Raw genomic sequence first — 20,102 nt, 5'->3', positions numbered from 1 at the left:
AAAAAAAGCAGATAAGTGATCAGAAACCAGGCACTGCAACCCAAACAAAAAATTTATCGTTGGAGGAAGCAATGCACTGCTTATATCACCAGTTGCCCTGGTAACCAACCATAGGGTGTGGACTCTTTCAAAAAAAGGCAAGTCAGAGTTGAATTGATAAGTACATCAGATCATTTCAACTCATTACCTTTATCAAAACTGGGAAGGCAGATTATTATCTGAATGGCCATAAATTAGGCGAGGGGAATGCACAACATGACCTTGGTGTCCTCGTACACCAGTCACTGAAGGTAAGCATGCAGGTGCAGCAGGCAATGAAGAAGGCAAATGGTATGTTGGCCTTCATAGCGAGAGGATTCGGGTACAGGAGCTGGGATGTATTGCTGCAATTATACAGGGCCTTGGTGAGGCCACACTTGAAATATTGTGTGCAGTTTTTGTCTCCTTATCCAGGGAGTGCAGAGAAGATTTACCAGACTGATTCCTGGGATGGCAGGACTGAAGTATGAGGAGAGATTGCGTCAGTTAGAATTGTATTCACTGGAGTACAGAAGAATGAGGGGAATTTCATAGAAACCTATAAAATTCTAACAGGACTAGGCAGAGCAGATGCAGCAAGGAGGTTCCCGATGATAGGTGTGTCCAGAACCAGGGGTGACAGTCTGAGGATACGGGACAGACCATTTAGGACAGAGATGAGAGATTTCTTCAACCGGAGAGTAGTGAGCCTGTGGAATTTGTTACCACAGAAAGCAGCTGAGGTTAAAACACTTATGTTTTCAGGAAGCAGTTAGATATAGCACTCTGGGCGAGGGGATCAAAGGATATGGAGGGAAGGTGGGATTAGGCTATTAAGTAGGATGATCAGCCATGATCATAATGAATGGTGGGGCAGCTGCGAAGGACCGAATGGCCTCCTCCTGCTCCTGTTTGCAATGTTTCTATATTTGTAAGTAGTTACAGTGTTTTGGTGGGATCAATGTAAAGAGGTTCTTTGTATTATACAAGGGCAGGAGGACCAGGAGCCATTAGAGGAAACCTCAAGCTAAATGTAACTTATGGAGATACCTATGGGTAAAAGATTTCCCATTGCAAAATTCTACTGGAGAATTGTGCTGGGAACAAGTGTTGGGAAGCTGCATTCATGGTCTCATGATGCCCCATCTATTTAAATTTTGATGGGCTGTCAAATATCAGCTCCTAATGGTCAAGGTTCGGTGTTAGCAGCAAACAGAAAGCATATCCACTGGAATAGATACAATTCAAATAGATGGAACATCATGGGATCATGAGTTCAGTTTCCCAATACCTGCCCCCAGCACAGCTCTCTATTGGAATAGACAGACACTGAGTGGAGGGAACACAGACTCAGCTACAACATTCAAACAAGACATGGACACCTGCAATCTGTAACAAGACAAGACAAGGGAAATGCAAAAGGACTGGGTGGTCCTTGGGATGGATCAGAGCAGTATGAGCTTCCTGGATTGAATGCCCTATACACATTTCTAAATGCTTAATCCCAGTCTCATCTCTATTGCCACAACCAAAAAGATAGGTAGATGGGCAGACAAGCAGATTCAAAAACCTCTGTCCATGTTCATTCTATTACTGTCTAACAGGAATGTACAAGCCAACACTGACTAGCTCTCCCTCTGATAGTCCTTCCCAACTCCACTTCCATGGGAAGCACCAGTTGGACACCTCCCCACGTTGACTCAGCATACAGGCCTGAACATCAGGCTTGGCACTCTACCGTCCAGCAGTTTGGATCTGCAGAATTTCATTCCATCAAACTGCCCGACTGAATCTAATTTGACACCATCCTGAGGATTCAGAGACAGATACAGCACAGAAAGAGACCATTCACCCCATCGTGCCTGTGCTAGTACTCTGAAAGAGTTAACCAATTCTTCCCACTCCCCTGCACATTCCCATTAGCCCTGCAAATTTTCCTCCTTCAAGTATTTATCCAATTCTATTCTGAAAATTATTATTGAATCTATTTCCACCGACCTTTCAGGCAGTGCAAGCTGAATCACATTAACTCGTTGTGTATAAGAAGAAGGTTTCTTCATCATGTCCGGTTCTTTGGCCAATGGCCTTAAATCGGTCTCCCTCTGCTTACTGACCCTTCAGCCACTGGAAATTGTTTTTTCTTGTTTACTCTATCAAATCCCTTCAAGATTTTGTATGCCTCAATCAAACCTCCCCTTGGTTGCTCAAAGGAGAACAACCCCAGTTTTTCAAGTCTCTCCATATAATGGGCGCGATTCTCTGCTCCCGCGCCGGTTTGGAGAATCGCCTGGGTTGCCAAATTTTCCCGCGACGCCGGTCCGATGCCCTCCCGCGATTCACGGAAGCGGCCAGATCGGCAAAATCACGTTTTGCGCGGCGCGGTCCAGTGAATCGCCCGAGACAGCCAAAATGGCGATTCACCGGTACCTCCGCAATTCTCAGTGCCGGATGGGCCGAGCGGCCTGCCCAAAACGGCGGGTTCACCCCGGCGGCGTCCACACCTGGTCGCTGCCGGCGGGAATAGTGCGGGAACGCTGGGGGGGTGCGGCCTGCGGGGGCCGAGGGGGGATCCTGCACCGGGGGTGCCTCAAATGGGGTCTGGCCCGCGATCGGTGCCCACCGATCGTCGGGCCGGCCTCTCTGAAGGAGGACCTCCTTTCTTCCGCAGCCCCGCAAGATCCGTCGGACATCTTTTTGCGGGGCGGACTCAGGGAGGATGGCAACCACGCATGCGCGGGTTGGCGCCGGCCAACCCACGCATGCGCGGGTGACGCGTTATGTGGCACCGGCCGCGTGATGTATGCAGCACGCAGCACCACTCCTAGTCCATTTTCGGGCTCTGAATCGGTCGAGATAGGGGCCGTTTCATGCCGTCGTGAACCTCGACGGCGCGAACACTCTGCCTCCATTTCAGAGAATCGCGCCCGATGAGTCCCTTACCCCAGTACCGCTCCAGTAAATCTCCTCTGCATCCTCTCTCGAAACCTGTTGGACTTTAACCTGGTGTTGTGAGACTTCTTACTGTGCTCACCCCAGTCCAGCACCGGCATCTCCACACCATAACTTATTCTTGACTGTGACTGATCAATGTAATCCAGTATGGATGGGACAAAATAGGTGAATAAATGTTGAAAGGTTTGAAATCTGAACAGCTCCTACCTCAATCCCGGTGGCTTCAGCACAGATTCTTTCTACCAACTCTCTTTCGATCAAAGGCAAATCGTCAAATGTACTCGCGAAAAATATATTACTGCGTGGGCCACGGTAGACGATTTTTTTGAGTTCCTCTAGATCTGCACTTGCAATCCCCACAGAGATCACCTTAATACCTGAAAGATACAGATTGTTTCATGCTTGAGATTCCATCTCATGGTTTGTGAAGTCGCATGGATCTCTCGATAAGATTATTTCCTCATTGTCAGTCTCAAGTCCGCACTCTTCTATCCAATTAAAATATTATTGCCATCATTGTACACAATGTAGAATTTAGACTGTAAATCACTGCACAGAAGGAGGCCAATTAATCCTCACTGTTCTTTCCCCATTGCCCTGAAAATTGTTCTTCTTTAGTATTTACCCGCTATAACCTTTTTGAAAATACTTTTGAATCCACTTCCACCAGTCTTACAGGGCTGGTTTAGCTCAGTGGGCTAGACAGCTGATTTGTAATGCAGAACAAGGCCAGCAGCTCGGGTTCAATTCCCGTACCAGCCTCCCCGAACAGGCGCCGGATTGTGGCGACTGGGGGCTTTTCACAGTAACTTCATACTTGTGACAATAAAAGATTATTATTATTATTGTACTCCTGATCGTAAAAAAAATTACTATCTATTTTTTTCCTGGTATCAAGCTGAATTTGGTGGCCTCGGGTTACTTACATATCTGCCAAACGAAACAATATTATTCTATCCAAAGCCTTCATGGAACTTTGAAAAAGTGTTACCTACTTCAGATAGCATAAATGTTTACTTTATTCTATGTTTATTCCTTGGCAGTTAATAGTCCCTCTTCCTTCTTTACAGCCTCTTGCACCATTCTCCCTGCAGGCTGGCAGCAAACCTGAGGACAAAGAACAACACAGCACAGGAGCAGGCCCTTCGGCCCTCCAAATCTGTACCGGTCATGATACCAACCTTTGCCAAAACCCTCAGCACTTCCTTGTGCCGTATCCCTCTATAACCATCCTATCTATGTGTTTGTCAAGATGCCTTTTGAACGCCTTCCACAACCTCCCCTGGCAACGTGTTCCAGACACTCACCACACTGTGTAAAAAAATCTGCCTCGCACATCTCCTCGAAGGGAGGGTTGAGTTCTATCCAGGTCCTTGTCAATACCTCTCTTTAATTGGCTATGTGCACAACAAGCAAGCAGCTAAGTATAAGGCCATAAGAAATAGGAGCAGGAGTAGGCCATTCAGCCCTTCGAGCCTGCTGCAGCATTCAATGAGATCATGGCTGATCTGATTGTGGCCTTAACTCCACGTTCCTGCCTGCCCTCCATCACCCTTGACTTCCTTGTAGATGGGTGAGTAAATTTGCGGATGACACTAAAGTCGGTGGAGTTGTGGACAGTGCGGAAGGATGTTGCAGGTTACAGAGGGACATATATAAGCTGCAGAGCTGGGCTGAGAAGTGGCAAATGGAGTTTAATGCAGAAAAGTATGAGGTGATTCATTTTGGAAGGAGTAACAGGAATACAGAGTACTGGGTTAATGGTAAGATTCTTGGTAGTGTGGATGAGCAGAGAGATCTCTGTGTCCATGTACATAGATCCCTGAAAGTTGCCACCCAGGTTGATAGGGTTGTTAAGAATGCGTACGGTGTGTTAGCTTTTATTGGTGGAGGGATTGAGTTTCGGAGCCATGAGGTCATGTTCCAGCTGTACAAAACTCTGGTGCGGCCGCATTTGGAGTATTGCGTGCAGTTCTGGTCGCCGCATTATAGGAAGGATGTGGAAGCATTGGAAAGCGTGCAGAGGAGATTTACCAGGATGTTGCATGGTATGGAGGGAAGATCTTATGAGGGAAGGCTGTTTTCGTTAGAGAGAAGACGGTTAAGAGGTGACTTAATTGAGGCATACAAGATGATCAGAGGATTAGATAGGGTGAACAGTGAAAGCCTTTTTCCTCGGATGGTGATGGTTAGCACGAGGGGACATAGCTTTAAATTGAGGGGAGATAGATATAGGACAGATGTCAGAGGTAGGTTCTTTACTCAGAGAGTAGTAAGGGCGTGGAATGCCCTGCCTGCAATAGTAGTGGACTCGCCAACATTAAGGGCATTTAAATGGTCATTGGATAAACATATGGATGATAAGGGAATAGTGTAGATGGGCTTTAGAGTGGTTTCACAGGTCGGCGCAACATCGAGGGCCGAAGGGCCTGTACTGCGCTGTAATGTTCTATGTTCTATAAAATCTATTTAACATAGCCTTGAATACATTCAATCAATGACCGGGTCTTCAGTGCCGACCGTGGAAGAGAATTCCAAAGAGTAGTGAGTTCCATCTTTTCTGTTGTTTAACAGTTTTTTGCTGACAATTCTTGATTTCCCCTTGACTGACAATTTGGATGTGGAAGCCGCTGTTTAGGGACTAACAGGGACCTTTCCATATCCTTGTCTCCATGAAGTTACATCACGAAAATGTCAAAGGATGAGATTGTTGCTGTCGAGTAAGGAACCAATCACCCTCACTCTATATGCTGCCACAAGTCAATAATATAAAAACTTTTTACAATTATTTATCATCATGCCAAGGTTTCTTGAAGAGCACTTCCTAAGCCCGTGACTTCTATCAGCCAGGAGAACAAGGACAGTAGACAGAAAGGAATGCCATCACCTTCAAATCCTTCTCCAAACCACACATCATGCTGGTAAGGACAGATATTGATGTTCCTTTCTTGTCACTGGATTAAAATCCTGGAGCTGCCTAATTCGCAGCACTGTGGGATTACCTGCAGCAGTTCAGGAGGGTGATCCACCACCAGGTCCCAGTTTAGATCCCAGTGCTGTACTGATCTGGGCAAGCTGCTGCCAGGACGTCATCACTGGCTTCCATTTTCCCGGTGTATTGAGTGAGGATGTCATCCAGGAGTTCCCATTGGCCACAAGGACTAAGCCTATTTTAAGGGCCATTCTAGGGCCCCATCAGTAGATGTGAACTATTAACAGTTGAAAGATACCTAAACCAAACGCCACTCTTGCTGGCAGTTCCACCTCATCCTGAGATCGTCCATCAGTCAGCAGCACCAGGATGTGTGGGACGTTCTGTCTCATCCCAGCAGTTGTCTGGAATAGCTCCTTTAATACGTAACCAATGCCTCTGGCTGCGAAAAGAGGGGAAAAAATAAAATGACGAAATCGGGACAAATACGTAACATAATGTGCACACTCAGGCAAAAAACTGTGGACACGGTACATCTCAAGGACTGAAGCCAGATTGGTCTGGAAGAGTGTCATTCAGGAATCTCAAAGGAGAAAGCCCTCCTCACTCTTAGGAACTAGAATTTATATTAAAACCTCTTGGAATTCAAGACCTAGAAAAATGTGGTGTGAACTACACAACATTAGCAAGACCAATGGGAAACTGGGTCTAGTTAATAGTGCAAGGACGGGTGGACAAATGCATAGATGAGGGAAGACACTGGTGCTAGAAATAGGTTGAAGTTAGGATGAGAAGGTAAGCACAAGGCCCTCAGGTAAATTTGCAAATGGAGCTTCTCGATAACAGAGATTTTGTGTGCAATGTAAAATGACTAATTTAAGACTAAGTAGAACAATGCAGCCTATATCTGTTCAATATGGATGGATAATGGAGATAAATAATGTGGGTGAGTAGATATGGAGATGGTTGGTAAAAGGATATTGAGACTAGGCAGTGAGAGGATAATAGAGGTGGATAGTGGGTAGCTAACAGAGATTCGATGGGTAGGGGCAGTGATTGTAAACGTAAGTATATGAAAAAAAACCAGCACCAACAAAACATTTTAATGCCTCCAATACAGTGACCATCATGTTGAGAAACTAGATCAATAATACATCACCCAATTATACCCAAACAAGCATGAGACTGTTGTGCAAGAAGTGTAAGTATACAATCCTTTTCTGGGGGAGAGAAGCGTTATCCTCTCCCTCTGTCTATCTCATACCGATAGGTATCTCAAATGTATCACCTGTTCTGGTGTTGCCTCCACCATATTGAACTCCCCTGATGGCTCTTAAAACTGAATTTCTGTCCTTGTATTGATTAAGCTGGAACTCTGTCCTGGGATTGTCACTGTAATGAGCTACTGCGACCTGTTACACAAGACAAAGATGGCATGATATGCAAACATGCAACCAATGAGCACTCAGAATAGGACACAACCAATGGGCAGTCAGGACACTCAGAGGTGGCATCACCACAAGGGGGCATGACATAAACACTATAAAAGGGATGAAGCACTCACACCCTGCCTCTTTCTACAGACAGACATCTAGAGAGTTAGACAGGGTTGATCAGCAGCGTCACACCCCAGCACATGGCTTAGAGCAAGCTGGTACAGTTAGACTGAGTTACTACAGTTAGATTAGCAGAGAGTCGAACTCATTTGAGAACTGTGTTAATAGTTCAATAGACACGTTGAACTCATTTCAGAGTCTGGAACATCCTTTAGTTATGACTGCATCAAGTAGCAGCCTGTGTTATCCGAAGCAGCATAACACAACAAAAGGAACCACAGGAAAGGTTAATATCAACTAGAGACCAACTTCAAAGTGAATATCATAACCAATTGTCACTCGAAGACATAACATTTAAGGCTATGGGCCAAGTGATGGCAAATGGGGTTGGCAAGGTAGGTCAGGTGTTTTTCATGTGTCGGTGCTGACTCGATAGACTGAAGGGCCTCTCCTGCACTGTATTTTCTGTGATTCTGTGAAGATATATCAACCGAGAAGGGGGTTACCAGATTAGCAGCCAGATTAGCAGCAACAACCCAATGAGTAACGTGCCAAATTCTTAATCTCCCAGAAAGAACATTTCTATTTTGGATGGCGCCAGGGAAAAATGTGGAATTTAGCTGTTCAACCAAAAAGATCGCAGGCCTCAATAATTGGCCTGCGCGCAGTCAACTGACCTCAGCTGGGATGACGTCTAAAGCTGTCGCAACAGGCCTCAGTGCCTCAGGGATAGAAGTGGAAATGTTGACTGCATTTCCCTCAAATCAAACACTATGTGGGAAGGCTTGTTTGGTCAAACTGCTTTTCATACGACCAAATTATCTAACATTCTTCTGTTCCAATGACATAACTTCACTAACAAGTATTGGTCAGCCTAACGGATCTGTAAATTGGTAACCTACTATTTGATTAAAAGTTCACTGATGTCACCAAACAACAGGGCTTTGTGACAACTTCATTTAGAGATTTCCCCAACCTCAAGAAGGATATTTTAGCACCGAAGGCGATTCAGAGAAGGATAAGGAAGCCTAGGCACTGTGGAGATAGATGATGTCCCGTGGTTTTATTTGCTAGAGAGAGAGCGAGGTGGACTTAGAGGGAATCTGATTCAGCTCCTTGATTTTATTAAGGGCATAAATAACATACATGAGACTGGATTGTTTAAGCTGTTGGGACAAGGCAAAACAAGAGGCCACCCAATTAAACTCCAGCAACATGGGGTAAAACTGGATGTTAACAGATCAATCAGTGGGCAGCATTCCAGAGTGAAAAAGGAATTCTTGCAACTCTCAACTAGGAGCTCGGCACCTCTTTGTAAAACAATTTGATTGCGTCAAAAACGAGGGAGATTTTAGGGAATAACCAACAAGTTGGGCTCCCTGTGGTTCACTTGACAGCCTTTCCAGGGTTGGGGAAGAATTTTAACAGTGCTTTCCTGAATTATCCATGGATCTCTGCTATTTGCCTCTCCTGGGAAGGGGGTGAGAAAGCGTGGCGACAAGTCCAACAAGATACTGACACGAGCAGACGTGGGGCGGACAGCCGTTTTTCTCTCAAGTTGCACGACGTAGAACAAGAAACTTACAAAACATTTTTAAAAACATACAACATTTCACTGAGTGTCTTCCTGCTCCCACAGACTCAGCAGTCTAGAATTCTTTCATTACCTGGCTTCCTGCAGGCCCAATCTTCGGGATGTATGAGACAATCCTGAAGAGAAAATCCCGGATCTTCTTAAAGTTATCCTGGCCAATGCTCCAGGATTCATCCACTAGGAACACTATATCAGCCTTGGCTCTGCCACAAACTGATAAAGGAAAAAAAGCGAGTAGTCAGTCCAGAGCAAGAATTATAAAACCCTGGTTGTCTACAAAACCTCTTTGCATTTCTCCTGGTTTCCAAATTAGAGCAGTTGTTGGCAGAGTAACAGAAGGAAATTTCGATTGACACAGCAATTATAGCCTTTTGTGGAATCATATCCCAGATTTTAAGGAATTAGGCAACACAGGCGGCCATTCAGCCCACCTACTCCTGTGCCAGCTCTTAGAAAGAGGTATCCAATTAGTCCAACTCTCCTGCTCTTTCCCCCACCTCCCTGCACATTTTATCCTTACAGGTTTTATACCTAATTCCCTTTTGAAAGTTACTGTTGAATCTGCTTCCATGAACCTTTCCAGCAGTCCATTCAAGATCACAGCTCGCTGAGTAATTCTTTTTTCCCCTCATTTCCTCCCTGATCCTTTTGACCAATTATGTCAAACCCGGTTTGCATCCCTGCTACAAGTAAAAACAATTTCTCAGTATCTACACTATCAAAAGCCCCGCGTGGGTGAACAGGCAGCAAGTTCTTGAAAACTTGTCCGACTTTGACTTCATGAAAAGCTTAGGGAAACTGTGAAAATGGAAGAAAGGTCCTGTGTAATCTTCACCAACACAAAGTCATGAACAAGTCACTTGTTGACGCATTTGGACATATTTAAGTTTTTGTATCATTTGATTCTAATCACAGGTTGATTGGTTTGTTGGCCGTATTCCCGTGAAGGCAATTTCCCTTTAAGGTGTAAGATGGATAACACTATCGCTGGCAGGCCCATGGTGACGCAAAAGGTAAACAGCCCAATGTGATCTGAACCTGAGAGTTGAGGGATGCTGTTCTGGGTTAGCTGATCTCAGTTAGATCAGCAGTCAAGGATCAACATGTGGCCTCAGCGTTCTCGGCCCAAGGACTCGTGTCACTGATTGTTCTCTGGTGGCCGCTTTCTGCTGCAAAGTGCTCAGGTGTGGGCGTCAGGAGAGGGCAGAATCTAGCTCGGCAGTGACCAGCCACTTTGATATCATGAGCTGTGGGGCAGGGACATCGTTTAATATACTCCAATGATCAGAAGCACACAGAAATATTCAGGAGCTCCAACTATCTTTCTATGGTGAAATAAAAGGAACATCATTCGCTCTTATCCAAATATCCTAATTTTCCTAGGAAAATGGGGCCAAGAGGAGGCCATTTCGCCCCTCAAGCCTAATCTGCCATTCAATCAGATAATGGGCAGTAAGTGCCTCAACTCCATAAAGCCACCTTTTCCCCACAACCCAGATGCTGGTATGGTCTCACTCTAACATTTTTACGTTCCCTTGTAGACTCTCTAGCCAATATAAGTTGCTTCTCTCTATCAGATCCACTTAAGATCTTGAAAGTTTTGATCAATTCACCTCTTCGCCTTCTAAATCCCAGCAAATCCAACCCTAATTTGCACTGTTCCTCGGTCCGTTAAGCCCCGTTTTAGTGAGCTATGAAACATTTTGTAATGTTGAGCACCATTTGCCTTTGTCCTTTTTTTCTGTATCATGAGTCGATAAACTTCATGGCAATGGCTAGCCCAGGAAGGTCGATATCACCAGCAGCTGTCAATTCATACCCTCATGGATTAATATAGGGGGCGGAATTTTCCATATTTTTCTCCGAAGTGTTGGTTCAGGTGAGAAATGCGCAGTACAGTCCGCCAGCTACACTGCCAGCTCTTCCCGCCACATTTTCCAACATTTTGAGAAAGAAAATGCTGGAGGCGGGTCCCCACACCGTCACACTGAAAGAGTCCATCCCGTTGGCAACATTGGCCTTCCAGTGATCGGGGAACATTTTACCGGGCGGCCCAATCTAACAGAATGAAAAGTACAACCAAAGATGCCTCTATGGACATGGAGAACCACCCCTGTCCACCAAAAAGTGTAACACCCCCCCCCCCACGGACACAGGGAAACTACCCCCATGGACACAGATACCCCCCCCCCCCCCCCCGTCACTCATGACTTCCGCAGAGGAAGGCCCCCCTGGCAAAGCTGCCACTATCCCCTGGCATCACCCTCCCCAGTGCCGGGGCAGTACCAGGGTAATGCCTGGGCAGTTGCTCTCCCTGCTGCCGTCTGTACTTACCACTGCGCCCCCAGCGGGTTCCCTTCACCAGGTTCACATTGCTCCAGACCTGTTGTAACCCTTGCCAGCGTGGAGGAGGGGGGCATCTGAATGTGGGGGGAATGAACAGCGGGGATGCTCGCTAATGATGTTTCAACGTATCATGTCATTGCCAGGAGCGGGTTACAATTGAGCGCGATATTCCGCCGGTGTGAATCTCATTTTCAGCCTCTCACAAAACTTTGTGGCCCCGTCGCCACTTACGCCCGCAGCAAACAGGGGCCCAAAATCCCGACTGTGTTCCTTGTCCAGTTGTTCCCTAAGCGGGTCACCCACTTACCGGGTCTATCCTGCACGGCCTGAGGTGGCTGCCTCCTGGCAGCGGCAGAGGTGGTGGCAGGACTGGCGGTGGCAGTGATTCTCCTGGCGGATGCGGTGCTGGTTGTCGGCGGTGAGGTCACTTTGCCTCGGCTGCTGTTTAGTTGCCCGGCATCGGATCGGAACATTGAAGCAAGGGCAGGTTTGGTTGCCAGGACGACTGGCGAAATAACCATTGGCTTTGCTGTGACTGAGAGTTTCCTTTTGGAGCCTGAGGAAAGATCAAAGCAGAGGCAAATTCTTCCAGGCAGTGATGCTAAAGCCCAGAAATCACTTTTTTCAGACAAGATTATTATTTTTTAAGATCTGCCTTTACTCTATATAAAACTTTGAGTTCCTAATCATCCCTGCATTTCAATTAAGGAAAGACTTTTGACCGTTAACCTTTAATCTGTGAATAAGTCATTCCTTTAAAGTCTGATTTTCTGTCCAAATGAGCCAGCTCCCACATTTAGTCCAGAGGATGGGTGGGTGGCCACTAGCCCTGGTTCCAGCAGGGAATTGTTCAAGGCCTTGGACAAAGTGGTGGTCGTTGACACTCTCAGCCAAGGCTGGAGTGAATGGAGCCTTGCATTGAGAATACTGTTAAATCCCACACAGGACCGAAGGGGTGGGAATGCTTGCCTCCCCTGTGCTCCTTGCAGAGTACGAGCTCCCCTGCTCGGGGTGGGGTATTTCAATTACCCAGTGTATAAAAGGTCAGCCAGTAAGGCATCGACCAGAATAGGAACCCGGTAGAGATGGACCGGGTAGGTACACGTTGTTTGTGCAAATAAAACAATATTCTTATTTTACTCTGTGTGGACTCCCCGTGTCCGCATTAAAAAAGCCTTATAATTAAAAGCAAAAGTAACATTGGAACTCATTGATAAAGTTATAAAAAATTTATCTCAATTACAAATCGTTTAAATGAATTTATAACCAGATTGAACTGAACATTCACTCCACTTCCTGACCATGGGGCTGTTGAGCTGGTACGGTCACCTAGTCCCCTTGATGCCCCCTGGTGGGTATGCCGCAGTACTGCAGGTTGCTTTCTGAACCTGCTACATCCAGAATGTTATTTATTTTGCATTTCTATTCCAGTGGTACCCTTCCTGATGCCTAGAATCCAGGGTGGTGTTTTCTTGCAGCTTGAATAGCCTGAGTTTGAGAGATTGCGTAGCTTCAGACGAATGTAGTTAAGGGCAGGCTGGTCAGAGGGAAGACTTGGGGGCGTATCATACATTAGTGACCGTTATCGATGCAAGGTTCTTGGGCTTGTATTGACAAGTGGACAATTATTTACTGAAATGATTCAATTACCACCCATGTAATTAAGTTGCACTGTGGCTTTATTAGACATTGGGAGATGTGTCAATCAGGAGTAGCATGAAGCAAAGCATGAGCGGGTCTGAGACAGGCGGAGGGGGTTAGCGATGCATCCCAGGAGAGATTGAGAAGGCTGCAGTGCAGAGTAACTGGGCCCAAGAATTCCCTAAATGATCTCATCTGTTAATGTTATCAAACCAATGGTTAAAGATGGCCTTCCTCTGAAGTAGGCGCAAGTATGAGATGGTGTAGGTGGGAAAGAATCTGTGTGTTTACAAAATCCAAACGCAGCATTTGAGGCCTATCCCTTGACATAGCTCAGAATCTGCCCGGCTTCTTAAGCTGCAATGAAGGGCACTCACGTGTCTGCGCCGAGACAACTATGGGCGTTCCTTGCCTGCTTCCAACCATAGTTGAAACTCGGATGGTGTATGTGGAACTCTCCTCCAATCCACTTATCACAGAAAGTGTTGTATCAGCTGGGACAACTCTTGTCCTCTCAGGACCTCCTGAAGAGAGAATTAAATAGTGGCAGTGTGGTATTCTTTATTATTCTTGGCTCAAGCACAGCACAATAGTCAGGAATCAGAGCTCTTCATTCTCCATTCCTGCACCTTTGCCCTACTTATGGTGGAAGTTGAGTTTCCAACTTTTCTGGAAGCATTGTTGAAGGTTTCATCTCAGCCTTTGTTCCAATCTTCAATATTCTTCTAATTAATTGTCAAAGTGTTCAAGAAAAATGAAAAATACATTCTTTTTTGTTTAAAACCGCAATTCTCTGTTGGGTTTTCTCACAGCAGCACCCCAGAGGTTAACATTTAACTGCTGGAGACTCCAGGAAAATTTTGACGGTTAGACAGTCCGACGCAGAACCCCTGATTACAGATTTTTCATTACCCTGCCAGAGAAATTTCAGGGTGACAGGCTGAATTATATGGGGTACTGTGGTACTGCACTCAGGCGATGAGGAAGTGAGCTGCAATGTATCAGAACTTTGTAAGTATTTAGTGGGTCGGCAAAGGGGCTGAGAGGATTGGGGTTTGAGAAGCCAATGTGGGGGGAAACCTGGGAAAGATACACCTGGGGGGGGCTTTCCAATGGGCCCAGGGCCAGCTAAGGGGGTACCCAGCATCCATCACCAGCCCACGCAGGGGAGCCTGCCAGGCTGGCTACTTCCATCACTGGGTAAATGCAAGTGGTGTTAAATGCCTGCTTAAGGGCCTCAATTGGTCTACTGGCAGGCGGACCACCCAACGTCATCACTACAGCTGGTATGAGCGCAGTGGCGGGTGGTGGCAGGGGTGGGTGGTTGGCAGCAAGCACGGCAACCGATGGAACTTGCGAGCCCCTCTGCTTTCAAACCCGTCAGCACAGGTTAACACTGTTGCTTCACAATGCCAGGGATCTGGATCCGATTCCCGGCTTGGGTCACTGTCTGCGAAATCTGCACATTCTCCCATTGTCTGCGTGGGTTTCCTCTGGGTGCTCCAGTTTCCTCCCACAAGTCCCAAAAGAAGTGCTTGTTAAGTGAATTGGCCATGATCAATTGCCGCTTAGTGTCCAAAAGGTTAGGTGGGGTTACTGGGTTACGGGGATAAGGTGGAGGCGTGGGTTTAAGTAGGGTGCTCTTTCCAAGGGCCGGTGTAGACTCGATGGGCAGAATGGCCTCCTTCTGCACTGTAAATGTTATGATCCATAAACTTACTGATCAACTATCCTACATTCATGTCTAAATCATTTATACAAACCACAAACAGCAAGGGCCCCAACACTAATCCCTGCAGGACCCCACTGGAAACAGGCTTCCAGTCAGAAAAACACCCCTCGACCATCACCCTCTGCTTTCTGCCACTTATCCAATACTGGATCCAATTTGCCTAATTTTCTTGGATCCCATGAGCTCTTACCTTCGCTATCAATCTCCGATGTGGGACCTTATCGAAAGCCTTGCTGAAGTCCAAGTAAACCATGTCAAATGTATTGCCCTCATCTACACACTGGTCACTTCTTCGAAAAATTCAATCAGCATGGTCAGACATGGCCTCCTCGTAACAAAACCATGCTGACCGCTCATGATTAATCCCTGTCTTGCAAAATGCAGATTCATTCTGTCTCTCAGAATTGCTTCCAATAGTTTCCCCACCACTGAGGTCAGACTGACTGGCCTGCAGATTCCTGGTTTATCCCTTCCTCCCTTATTGAATAATTGTACACATTGGCTATCCTCCAGTCCTCTGGCACTTTCCTGTGGCCAGAGAGGAATTGAAAATGATTACCTGTGCCCCTGCTATTTCCTCCCTTGCCTCACTCAACAGCCTGAGATATATTTCATTCAGTTCTGAAGATTTTTTTCGGCCACTCAGAATCTCCTCTCTGTCCTTTATTTTCATCACAGTCCTTCTCCCTGATTTCTATACCCACATTGTCCCTCTCACTAGTGAACACCAGCACAAAGTATTCATTTAGAACCCTACCTACGTCCTCCGGCTCCACACACAAATTACAACTGGGGTCCTTAATGGGCCTAACTCTTTCCTTAGTTATCCTTTTACCCTCAATGATTTGGCCAAATCATATCTGATCTTATTACAATCGGCCTTCCCCAGTTTAGAACTTTGATCTCAGGCCCATCCTGTCCTTTTCCAAAACAATCTTGAATTTAACGGAGTTATGATCGCTGTCTTCAAAATGCTCCCCCACTAATACTTCGACCACTTGCCCGGCTTTGTTACCTAAAGTTAAGTCCAGAGCCCCCCCCCCCCCAAATCATTTTAAGAATTCCGCTCCCTCTAAACCCTTCACACTATGACTACCCCAGTTAATCTTGGGGAAGTTGAAATCCCCTACTATCACGAGCCTACTATTTTTACGTTTCTCTGAAATTTACCGACATATCTACTCTTCTATTTCTCTCGGACTGATAGGAGGCCTAACAGTGTAGTTGCTCCACATTAGTTCTATCCAAATGGTTTCATTTGAAGAGCCTTCTAAGATGTTGACCCTCCTTATTTCTGTAATTGATTCCCTGATCAAATTTTCAACCACTCTCCTCTTTTATCTCCTTGCCTGGCTCGCCTGAAGATCCTATATTCAAAAATATTGAGCTGCCAATCCTGCCCTTCTCTCAACATGTCTCAGTGACAGCAATGACATCATATTCCCATGTTTTAATTTGTGCCCTCAACTTATCTGCCTTGTTCGTCACACTGCTTGCATTAAAACAAATACCATCCAATCTTGCCAAACTCCCTTGCGACTTAACTGGTCTATATGCCAGATGTCGTGTCAGATGTCAGTTGTCATTATTGAATAAACAAACATACACAAACCCTCATCATAGTACCGGAGCACTCACTCAGTCATTAGTCACTGAGTCACTGAATATGTTTGGTAGTCCATTAATCAAGTATGTGAAGTATATATTAGGCAAACACAGGTAGAAGTTGAACCCTATCTTACAAAGGTTTAAGTAATCAAGACAAAGTCCATACCTCGCAGTCGAGCCCAAGATATTCTATATCCCGAAGTGCCAGGCATCTTTTTCCAAGAGAGTTTTAAGCTGTTGGGCCCGGTTTCTATGACCTTCAATTCTTTTACAGATTGGACCTGTCCAGAATCCAGAGAGGCTGTGAGTGATGAAAGGACAGGTTATGGTTAAAAACAATGAATTGATCCTGTACGTTTTATTCATGTGATCTGCAATGGAGCCTTTCAATCAGAAGGTGAAAGTGATTGCTGAGTGTAAAATGGCTGCTGTGACCATCAACGTAACAACTGCACTTTGAAAGTAGTTCATTGGTTGGGAAAGCACTTTGGGGGCAACCATCAGGAAAGATTGAGCAAGCCGGGGCTACATCGATAGGGTGGATGTGGGGAAACCTGTGTGTGGAACAGCCCAAATCTGATGGATATAAGATAAGGAAGCTAAAAACATATCAAGTAAGGAATTTAAGAGGAATATGTTAGCACAGAAAGTAATAGGAATGTGGACTTCATTGGTTGAAGACGAGGACTTGTGTGAGGAGTGGATAATGCATACATGAGTAAAGAGGAGAACAGAGGAATGCGAGCAAAGAATAGAATCCCTACGGTGCAGAAGGAGGCCATTTGGCCCATCGAGTCTGCACCAGCCCTCTGAAAGAGCACCCCACATAGGCCCACTCCACCACCCTATTCCCATGACCCTGTAACCCCACCTAACCTGCATAACGTTTGAACACTATGGGGCAATTTAGCATGGCCAATCCAGAGCACACGGAGACACCAGGATGTTCAAAACATCACCAGCTTTAAACAGTTCCAAGAGCTGGTCAAACATTATCAGGAGCATTCTTCTGCCATTTTACTCTCACCATTAACAGTGAAGCACGGGGAACAGTGAGTACCCCCCTTCCTGAATCCAAACCACGACCCACAATCACAGGGCCAAGTTCGGAGAGTAAGTATGAAGAAGTTATTAGAGTGGGAGGCAGTTTGTATGGAATAAGATGACAACTATCCGTGTTGAAAGGGGAAATTTTATGCCCTTCTTTGTGGTGTGTTTGAGGTGGGAATAGCATTTAATTAAGGGGGAGTGTAGTGTATAAGCACCCCACCGCCTTCCTGACTCCAGCAGAATTATGCTTGTGGAGGGAAGGCCCATGGTCAGACTTGCTGTTCAGCTGCCACTTGAGGCCCTTAAGTAGCCAATTAATGAACACCTAAGGATGTCACCCCATCACCACTGGTATTAACCCAGCTGTGGACAGGCCTGTGCCATGTGGCTTGCACCATAGGCAGACGTGTGCAGGTCAGTGTGCTCTCTCGGGGTGGAGGATTTGTTCAATGGTGCACAGTGCCTGATCGAGGGGCCTAGCATCGGGATGGGGTGAGGAGCCACTGACAGCCACCTCCCTGCCCTTGTTGCTGACTGTCCCCAAACACCCCTCCCCCCATGAACTTCCTCCTGTAAAACCCCTCGCCAAGAGGCACCTAAGCCCTGGGTCGCTCCTCGATTTTAAGCCCCTGGTGGCTATTGTTACCGCAGCAACCATTGCCTCCCCGGTGAGGAACAGAGCCGATGGCCTCTGATTGGCTCCCCACTGGACGCCATTCAGTAGCAGCGGGGCTTCCCCGCACGGATCTCTCACCGATTCTCGAGCCCCATGAAATCAGCCCTTCCCACTATAAATTCTATGCGGCACCATATAAATGCAAGTTTGTTATTTCCTTCCTTGAACCTTAAAAGAAGAACTTGTATTTATATAACACCATTTAATGCCTCAATGTCCCAAAGCATTTTACAGCCAAGAAGTACTTTCGAAGTGTAGTCACTATTGTAATGCAAGCCAATCTTCCTCCCACATTCCTTCCAAATTCCAAATACTTTGTCCCAGATGTGCTTCCCCCTCCTTAAGTCCTCACTGCAGTAAGATTGATCACAGGGACTCTGATTCGTACTCTCTCTGACAATGTGTAGAACTCAAGACTCTTCACACCATCTCCAACTCAAATTCATCTCTTCTCAAGAGTTTACAGCCATAGAACGTAATCTCTCTCTCTCTCTCTCTGTCTTTCTTTCCTTCTACAATCCAACAGGCTTTTAACTCAAGTGGTATCAACTCACCACTGCTATTTGATTTATCAAGTCTTCTCTCTTGTGTACATGGTGTCCTGCATGAAGGTTTGTGGCTTTTCACACAACCGCTTAATAATAAAAGGAAATGGGAGGCGGGCATTCAGCCCCTCGAGGCTGCACTGCTCTTCAATTAGATCATGGCCTATCTATACCCGAAACTGATACCGAGATTTTGTTCAACATCCCTTGATACCAAACAGCAATAAATATAATGATCTTAGTCCTGAAAGCCCTGGGGTGGAATTCTCCGCCCTGTCGCGCCATTTTTCTGGTGCAGCACGCGGGATTCGTCGTCCCAACAGCCGGCCAATGAGGTTCCCCTTTGTGGGCAGCCCCACGCCGTCGGGAAATCCCACCATCGGAGAATCAAGCCCCTAGTTTTCCCTCAGCATCCACAGCCTCTTTGGGGAAGAATGTTACAGATATCCACAAGCCTTCAAGAGAAAAGGCATTGCTGGATTTCACTCCTGTGTGGGGCCTAACCTTATGGGGGCGATTCTCCAATATGGAGCCTAAGTGTTCGCGCCGTCGTGAACGACGTCGCGTTTCACAACGGCGCAAACCGGGCCCTGGTACGACGGAATCTGGCCCCCACAGGGGGCCAGCACGGCGCTGGAACGGTTCACGCTGCTCCAGCCTCCTTTCGCGGCACCAAATGGGCTGCGCCAACCTGCGCATGCAAGGGGGACTTCTTTAGCGCGCCGGCCCCGACTCAACATGGAGTCGCTGTCCAGGGGTCGGCCGCACCAGAAAGTAGGCCCGGGGCCCACCGATCGGCGGGCCAGACCCCATCGGAGGCACCCCCGGTGAAGGAGCCCCCACCCCCCGACCGTTCGCCCAGAGTTCCCGCCGGCGGTGACCAGGGGTGAACGGCGCCGGTGGGACTCTGTCGTATCGGCGCGGCCGCTTGGCCCATCAGGGCCGATTCCAGTGGCCCGCGCCCGGCGCCGCACCAAACACGCCGGCGCAAATGGCACCGATTCTCTGCACCTTGGAGAATCGCGCGCCGGCGTCGCGGCGTCGTGGCGAGATTGCGGCAATTCTCCGGCCCGGCACGGGGCTCGGAGAATCGCCCCCTTTATTTTTGTTCATCTCCCCTCATTCTGATTCACTCATCAGAAGAAATAGCTTCTCCATATCTACTCTGTTGACATCTTTAATAAGGACACTCGAGCCCACACTGAGTAAAGAATTAGATTTATTTACAATTCGATATATACAGTCCCCAGTAGATCCCTACCGGCTCTCTTTCTGGTTGGTTATTTACTGGTCGACCTTTTATATTGCGGTTAATTAGAGTCCCGTCCCCCCCTAGCTGGGGAGCTCATTCTCTGCGATGTACACGAGAAAGATTCCCACCCCATACATCCCATCCTTTTTAACTCTTTACTCCCTCAAATCAGGCTGTCCCTCGGTCTTTTATCATCAAGG

The 20,102-nt window shown here is 46.8% G+C and overlaps 1 protein-coding gene across 1 annotated transcript in view; it reads right to left on the bottom strand.

Moving 5' to 3' along the window:
• The window catches only part of col7a1l (collagen type VII alpha 1-like), a 435,910-nt gene that overhangs the window by 266,062 nt on the left and 149,746 nt on the right, over positions 1-20,102 (bottom strand). Inside the window, exons 17-23 of the mRNA XM_072470919.1 lie at positions 16,546-16,680; positions 13,417-13,563; positions 11,706-11,954; positions 9,126-9,265; positions 7,191-7,314; positions 6,201-6,344; positions 3,178-3,347 (exon numbers count right to left, since the gene is read on the bottom strand). Of these exons, the coding sequence (XP_072327020.1) occupies positions 3,178-3,347; positions 6,201-6,344; positions 7,191-7,314; positions 9,126-9,265; positions 11,706-11,954; positions 13,417-13,563; positions 16,546-16,680 (1,109 nt within the window). The remainder of the gene's footprint in view (positions 1-3,177; positions 3,348-6,200; positions 6,345-7,190; positions 7,315-9,125; positions 9,266-11,705; positions 11,955-13,416; positions 13,564-16,545; positions 16,681-20,102) is intronic.

Source organism: Scyliorhinus torazame, chromosome 13 (assembly GCF_047496885.1).
Source record: "Scyliorhinus torazame isolate Kashiwa2021f chromosome 13, sScyTor2.1, whole genome shotgun sequence".
Lineage (NCBI taxonomy): Eukaryota > Metazoa > Chordata > Chondrichthyes > Carcharhiniformes > Scyliorhinidae > Scyliorhinus > Scyliorhinus torazame.
Note: the sequence above shows the minus strand (reverse complement) of the source record. Positions and strands in the feature narration are given on the sequence as shown.